At 32.0% G+C, this 8,655-nt stretch overlaps 1 protein-coding gene across 1 annotated transcript; it reads right to left on the reverse strand.

Annotated features, from left to right (window-relative positions):
• Positions 1–7,542: 7,542 nt before the first annotated feature.
• Positions 7,543–8,649, reverse strand: LOC108380711 (multiple epidermal growth factor-like domains protein 11). Its single transcript, XM_017637106.1, has 2 exons — positions 7,869–8,649; positions 7,543–7,774 (listed from the first exon to the last, which is right to left on the reverse strand). Exons 1-2 carry the CDS (start codon positions 8,623–8,625, stop codon positions 7,701–7,703), a joined length of 831 nt encoding a protein of 276 aa, XP_017492595.1. The 5' UTR covers positions 8,626–8,649; the 3' UTR covers positions 7,543–7,700.
• Between the last annotated feature and the right edge of the window lie 6 nt (positions 8,650–8,655).

The following is an 8,655-nucleotide window of genomic DNA, read 5'->3' on the forward strand; positions in this document are numbered from 1 at the left end:
TCCAACGCTTTACAGTATTGCCCTATTATTGCACTTTTTATTATTTTAGCGCGTTGACGCGACTATTGTTACCAAACACTCCTTCCTACACACGTGAGTCTATAGCTGCATACCATATTTATATGATAATGTATAGATAGGTACATATATATGTTTGTATTCATAAGAATGTTTGCGCTCGTCTAGTATGAATGTGAAAGTACAACAAGAACCTTTCTCATTCATTATGTCTCTTGTACTACTTTCTTTTGTTTTTTTTTTTTTTTTGTTCGTGTGTTCTCCTTGTTTGGCGGTTTTTGTTTTAACTTTCTGTATTTGTTACATTTTGAAGTTCTTCCTTATTGCTTTCGCTTTTGTATGTCATGGAAAACAATGACAATGGAAAAAGTTAATTTTTGTGCTTGAATGTATGCAGTGCTAATATACATATGTACATACATGAATGATTATAAATGGAAGCATATGCATATATATATATATGTAGGTATAATGCTTTTAAGTGCAAAAGTAAATGGAAATTTAATTTTGTTTACCATAGCGATTTAAATTTTTCTCATAGGTACTTTTATTTAGAGAATTTTAAAGCGCAAAAAAATGTATGCCTCAACCTCATATAATTTTATTTAATACGAAGTCATAACCATTCTGTCTTCATACAGCTGTTTCGCAGCAAATTATATCTAATTTCTAAGCAACCACCTACAAAATGCTGAGCAGAACCGAAAAATACTCTAACGGTGATGCCGAAGGCGAAGAGCTTTCCTGCAAACAACTCCCTCAGCCTCCATCCATAATTTTTGCTCAGCTGCTTATTTTATTTTCCACAACCACCTTTGGGTTCACTTGGAAAATCATTGGATTTTACTGTGGAACGTAATTGATCCAATACAGAAAAAAAAGAAAATTGCTTCAAATAAAAGATGCTGAGTTAAGAGAATCTAAGATTCACGTAATTTTTTTTTTTGTAGTGTACGCCAAAAATATTTATGTACATATGTATTACATACGTACATTATGTACATATTTTCTATTAGTTCAATCACGTCAATGATCCTTTGCTCGCGCATTCTTTTGTTTCTGCTTCTGCATTTCATAGAAGGACACTGTCACTCTGGGAGATTTGAGAGATTTTCATGCTATTCCAATAGTGTTTCAAGTTAGCTGTGGTCGACTTTAATGAAGGGAGAAGTTCACTCAGTCAGGCATCGGCATCGGCCTTTTTTCGCCGATTCTTTGGAATTTCTGTTCACATATTCAGGTGAAGCGACAGACAACAGCCAACATCAAAAAACATTTGCAGACAGCTCACAAAAATTATTATTTTTTGGTTGAAGGTGTTTCACCATTTTTCCATACACAAGTATGTTCGACAACTTTCTTTTAGATGGAGGACACGGCCAGCAAAAAAAAATACAAAAATTAACGTTATTTTTTAACAGCTTGAAACTACTACTATTATACTAGAATTAAATGGTTTACAAACCATACCAAAATTCTGATCAAAAAGTTTGAAATTTTGGTGAAAATAAGCAGAACTTTTTTAATTTTTGTACAAAATTTGAAATATGAATTTATATGGTGTTTGTTGTATACCAGCTAGACTTTTGTAAAAAAAATAATAATAAGCATTAAATAAACAAAAGACAAATGCCAAAATCGGTCGAAATATCGCAATTCTTTTATTTCGTAGACCACTATATGTATGTACATACATGCCCAGCATATAAGTTCTTATGCATTGAGTTTAAAAGTACAAAACGAAATGAAATTGTATGTTCCTAAATATTTCTTGCTTAGCACAATATAAAAAAGTATTTTATTGATGACATAATGTTACATATGTACATTAAAGTGGTCCAAAAATGTATGTAAAAAAAATTAGGTCGGATTTTTATTGCCGCCAACCCCCTAGGATTGTTGTATACCGAAAAAAAATTTACCGATGTTTTTTATTTTGAAATAAAAAATAATTTAGGTAGTGCTCAAAGCGCTCAAAGTTTTCCATGTATTTTATATGGAGAAAAAAACTCTTTTCGTAGAAATAGTGTAGAAATCTTGAAAATCAATATTTTTCGATCGGAGGACTTTACTTATCTTCAGTTCGCAACATTCGTACCACTTATTTTTTGAGCTAACTTGGCTGGGCTATTGCTGTGTAGCGCCATCTTGCGGTTCTTTAAATAAGAAATAGATATCAAAAATTAATCCTTCGTATGAAAAAATCACAAAATACAAATTTTGTATTAAAAAAATAACATTTGTAACATTTTAGTAAATATTAATCTACATATTAACTTAGCATCAATTAAAGATATCTTCTTTTAAAAAAGCTATGGTACATACGTACATATAGTCTATGTATGTATGTACATTAGGGTGGGTAAATTTTTTCTACTCTGGCGTATGGCTATATTAGGACTGCACGTGCAATTTTAAACAAATTTTGTAGAAGACATCATATATCTAAAATTTATTTTGAGTTTGCCAAATTGCGAAAATAGGTTTCTGAGAAAATTTGAAAATGTTCACTGTTGCGACCACTGATGGAAATGGATTCCTCATACTAAAAAACTCCTTGTAGTATATTTTTATGCATAATTCAAGTACTCCTTTACGACATACAGCAAAATGTTAAGAAACCTATTTTCGCGATTTGGGAAACTCAAAATAGATTTTAGACCCATGGTTCCTAATATTCATACTTGTACATACGTACACATATGTATCCTAAAATGTATAATGCGTGTGTTTTATGACCAAGAAAATATTATTGGTACCGAATTTAGTTTTAGATTATAAGGCTCAGCTACAAATCTCTTCAAATTGTTCACACTTTACATTCACAAAATACATATTTCATTTATCGCAGTACTGGCTCGTCTGGTTAGCACATGCTTACACACGCTCAAACATACATATTCCATAACGTTCTTAGGCACTTAATTTGAAATTTTTAGTATTCAAAAAGCGAAAATCAAATGTTCTTATTATGACACTAATATGTTTCTACTTTATAAATTTTATCTACATATGTACATATTCACACACGGTAAGGAGATTCACTGGACGTGCTAAACGCCGTAAAATCTTAAGTTTAAAATTTTTGTTTATATAAAATAACGATTAAAAACGTTTTAGGCGATTTCTAACTTCACCGAAATGTTTTTAAACTAATAGAAAATATATAATTAGCTCTTATCATACACAGCGCGAGTCCTTACAATTATTTAAACCATAATTTTGCAAGAAAAAATTTGAAGACTTTAGATTTTACGACGCTTAACATGCGTTGTGAATCCCCCTAAACATATGTATGCATTCATGTACATATGTAGCTTTGTACGTATCCTCTTAGGTATGCATTTCTTCTTCTATTGATCGTAGGCTCTACGCATAATACGAGTTGCAGGTAGCTGTCAATTTAGCGTTACATGCCGCATTGATCTTTATCTCTTTTAACGTTAGTCGTATTAGTGTCCTGGTGTGACGACAAAAATTTAATGTTCCAAGCACAAACATACACGTGTAGGTATGTATGTACATATGTATGCAGCTATTTTTATCACTTGTTGCAGTGTGGATTGAAGAAATCTATTTCTAATTGCTTTTTTGTTTGTGTTTATGAGTTTACCCTGGTACCCTCTAGGAAAAAATTCTAGCAAATTTGAAAAATATTGAGTTCATAGTCGTAGTAGCAATATAAAAAGCATCTTATTTCTGAAGCATACACAATTATTTTTAAATAAATACACATATGAATGTTTGTGATCCAAAAATCGGGATTTTGTTTTCTAGAATATGTATTTCTTGAGAGGATGAAAGCAATCAAAATTAAAAAAAAAAAAATTAATTCGGTATCTTTTATTTTTTTTAATATTTTGAATACATTCTACAAAATCTAAAATTTTCAGAGATTTTTGGTTAATTTTATATTCTTCTCATAAAAAATGTTTTTTCTCTTTTAAATTTGTATATGTAAGCTTTTCACTTACATAAAACCCAAATAGGGAGGGAATCTCATTTGTTAAAGGCGAATTCAGATTTTCGTGATAAAAAACTTTTTTTTATTTTTTGTCAAAATTGCAAAACCAAAAATAAAATTTCGAATACTTTTTAACATAAATTTTATAGAAAGTTTTTCGTTGAAGAATTAGAAATTATATTCTATTAAAATTATATTCTATGAAAACTGCTTAGCTCTTCTATATTTTTCAAACATATTTTTAGGACTGCCTAAGTAGTATCATATTTATATATGTAACAATTTCGGCTGGCGATAAAATATTTTTAGTGGAGGGTTTTAAATAAAAAAAAATATATATTTTTTATTAATTTTTTTTTCGACCAGAAAAACAAATAATGAATCCCGAAAAAATTTTCTTGTTTTTGTTACTTAAGCCCTTATTTTCAACAATTTGGGAAAGCTCTAATGGTAGCTTCAAGAAAAAAATTTTTTATTTATATTTTTATTCTCTATATATTTTGTAAAATTTATTGGATAACATTTTTGTTGTTATTTTAGTTTTCTTAATGTGTATAAATTTTTTTGATTTTTTTTATTTCCCCATTCCCTTGTAATCTAAGCTTAGTTTGTGCATATATTTTCAAATCCAACAAACAAATTTCAACATTTTTTTAATTTCAATTCTCATTCTCAAATTATTTAACAAAATTTATTCGCAAAAAATGTATTTCTTTATTAGTGTTCTTAAATCTTTTTTTTTCAGAGTTTTTAACTTTATTTTTCTTTGATTTTTTAAATTGTCCATCTTTTCTTGTTTTTGTAAATTATGTCGTTATGTCGATATTTTTGACTCGAGAAATAGACATAAACTTCTCAACAAAATTTTTTTATTTAATTTTTTTTTGCTCGATTTATTTTGTAAAATATTGGGTAGCATTTTTGATTTTTTAGTGTTCTTAATGTTTTTAGATTTTTTTTTGTTATAAAATAACTTGCAATCTCTATTGATTTTTTCTATTCTTTTGTAATTTAAGCATTGTTATGATATATTTCATGTCAACTAAAAACAAACAAAAAAGTTCTCGGCATTCTTTTAATTTCAATTCTTATCCTCAATTTATTTAGTAGATAAAATTTATTCGCATTTTTTTTTTGTTTAAGTTTTTACACATTTTATTTGCTTGTTTTTGTAACTTAAGCCCAGACATGCCGATATTTTCTACTCGAAAACCAAGCATAAAAAAGTTTAAAGAAACTTAAAAAAATAATAAATTATAGAAAATCTGCATACACAGTTTTAAGTTTTTAAAATTTTCTATCTTTTTTTAACAATTTTGTTTTCGTTTTTCTTATTCTACTATTTTTGTAACTTAAGACCTCTATCTTAGCTGCAGCAAGTCTCTCTATTCGAAACAATCCCGCATTTTTTTCCTAGAGGGTGTCTGTCATCTTATGTGTATGCATTATACATTTTTTCCATATCTTACCCATATGTGTTTTCAATGTACATATGTATGTACATACGTGCGACTTATTTTCAGAAACAAAAGATATCTGTATTGGCTTTCTTCTAGTAGTCTGTCGTGATATTTGAACTCTTAAAGATATTGCAGACGAGTAAAAGGCTGATCAAAGCCACTATCGGAATGAGGGTGCCTTTTTGGTGACTTGTACATATTGCTTTTGAACTATGTAATTGATAAAAGCAATAAAACGCTGTAAATTGTATGACAATTCAAATTCATGGGACATATTTATGTACGTTTTTTAATTTCAGTATCAATTGATATTCCCCTATTTTGTGGGAATTATTATATTTGTATTTGTTAGCGTCCGTAGAGAAAACACCACCAGGCAAGCAAGTTCATTTTTAAAGACATATTTTTAGTGCAATTGGTTAAAAGTAAATACTCTGAAGTAATTGGAAAGCCGTTTTTAGAGTGCTAAACATCCACTCAACGGCTTAAATTTTTTTTTTTATAAATTCAAAAAATTAGGCACTGCGTAATGAATTTTTCTTCTATATTTGACCTAGCAATTGGACAATACTTGCTTAAATATTCAATCTAGAAAGCTGCCAAAAATTGTCTTTTAGTAACAAGGTACAGTACTTTCTGGATTAGAAAATTTTTTGGGGGGGTGAAATAACACAAACGGCAATAACGCAAATTTGTGTTATTTCCGAATTGAATGTGAATTAATNATTTATGTACGTTTTTTAATTTCAGTATCAATTGATATTCCCCTATTTTGTGGGAATTATTATATTTGTATTTGTTAGCGTCCGTAGAGAAAACACCACCAGGCAAGCAAGTTCATTTTTAAAGACATATTTTTAGTGCAATTGGTTAAAAGTAAATACTCTGAAGTAATTGGAAAGCCGTTTTTAGAGTGCTAAACATCCACTCAACGGCTTAAATTTTTTTTTTTATAAATTCAAAAAATTAGGCACTGCGTAATGAATTTTTCTTCTATATTTGACCTAGCAATTGGACAATACTTGCTTAAATATTCAATCTAGAAAGCTGCCAAAAATTGTCTTTTAGTAACAAGGTACAGTACTTTCTGGATTAGAAAATTTTTTGGGGGGGTGAAATAACACAAACGGCAATAACGCAAATTTGTGTTATTTCCGAATTGAATGTGAATTAATACAAATTTGCTTTATTTCATTTCTCGTTGAGCAATAAGACCAGCTTTTAAACTTAACAATTTGAGTAATAAAGCAAAATAGTGCACATATGTAGGTAGTCACCCACATCACGTCGCGTTCGCGTCCCCCGCCCCTCCCCTCCTTTTGCAATTATGTACTGGTGGCATTATAACCGTTTAGAAAGAGGAAAACAAATTTAAATTGAAAAAAAATGAAAATTGTTGCAACTTTCTTTCTTAGTAAATTGGTTCGCTTCTCGAAGCATTGATCCATCCTGTGCCAGGCCCAGTAATCAGCGGTTGTGCTGCTGAGTTGGGCGAGCTTTCCAAAAGCTGCTATTTAATCGCCGGTTTTGTATGGAAAATGTTTCACATGCAAATAGATTTTAACAATTTAGAATTTTTGTGAGAAGAAATGTAAAATATTTGACATTTCCGAGAACAAATAATTTGAAAAAAATCAAATCAGCTGCTATACTGATATTACCTGTTCAGTGTGCATTGGTTTAGTTGTATTTTTGGAATAAACAATATTCTTTTTCCTTCCGTCAGTAAACTGTTTTTTTTTTTTTACAAATAGTATAAATAAGCAATGGGTAATAAGGCAAAATTTGTTTTATTCCCAACCTTTGTTGGAAGTAAAGCAAAACTCAGATATTGGTATTATTTCCCATTTAAAAGTGAAATAAAGCAAATTTTTCGTTATTGCCGTTTGTGTTATTTCACCCGTTCCCCGAAGATTTTAGGTTTGTCCATTTTGACCTACCAAAATTTGTATATGATCTTCTGGCTCCTTTCCTACGCCTTTTAGGTGTCTTCCTAGGGGCTCCAAAATCAATTATTTACAAAACTTCTTATGAGGAATATCTACATATTTATATCAATTGTAATGCACCCCAAAACAATAAAAATGTCAAATTTTAATAAAAATTCTTATTTGCATTAAATTTATTCATAAAAAGTAAATATAAATTTTTACAATAAATGAATCAATGGCAGGGACATTATTAGTTAAAGCTTAAAGTATATCAAAATACAGTCTAAACATACAAACGCTACTTAATCATGAAAACACAATCAACACTTAACTCATATCTACATGGCCGCTATCCGAGCTGGAGCTGTTTTTGTCATATTTACAGCACATATCGCTTTTGCCTGCAAAGTAGTTAGACATCAAATTCCCATTAAATATATTTAAATTTTTGGGCAAATTTCAAAGAAATTCACCAAAACCTCTCTACGCACTCACCTTCCACGTCCAGTGAGCCGCGCTGATGCCGCCACAGCTTGAGCAGCAGCACCACCAAGGCGCCCATCATTACTGTCACGCCCACAACAATAAAGAATGCACCCACCCAGCTACTACCAGCGCTTCCGTCCTGCCATGGCTCGCCCTGTTCAACAATCGCCGCGCAAATCGGCCCCACTTCCAAACCATTCACTGGCGCCGGCTGATGGCGTATGAAGCCGTCGGCGCATGCGCAACGACCAACCAGCTTGCAGACAGTATTATCGATGCAAGGCTGAAGTGTACAATTCGTCTCCTCCTCGTTGCTGGGAAAAAGCAGATTACCTTCATCAACATCGCCGTCGTCGGAGCGCGTCTCCAAATTCAATTCGGTTGATTGTAGTTCAAATGCCGCGGTGCTTTCAAAAGTTTCCTGAGTTGTCGTTTCGATGCCCTCGCTGCTGCTGCTTGCCAGATCTTCACACTCCAACGCCTTACAATCTGCCAGCGGCACACACTCGCCGCTTGCCAAATCCTTGGCATAGCCAAAATTACAGCTGCACTGATTTAGCGCCACACAGCGACCATTTAAGCAATCCGAGGCACAGGTGGGTACACAACTGGTGGCATGAGCTTGGTTACCGGGCGCACATTCGCATACATCGGGCGCTACACAACGGCCACCAAAGGGACAGCCAGACGCGCAACGTGGCTCGCAGTAATGGGTGCCATTGTGCGCCGATTTGATGGCATCGTAGCCGCGGCGACACTGACACATTTGCGGCGAGCGACAGAAGGCGTTGGCTGG

This window comes from Rhagoletis zephyria, unplaced genomic scaffold, assembly GCF_001687245.7.
Source record: "Rhagoletis zephyria isolate East Lansing unplaced genomic scaffold, Rhagoletis_zephyria_1.1 Rzeph_scaffold_20150, whole genome shotgun sequence".
NCBI classification, from domain to species: domain Eukaryota; kingdom Metazoa; phylum Arthropoda; class Insecta; order Diptera; family Tephritidae; genus Rhagoletis; species Rhagoletis zephyria.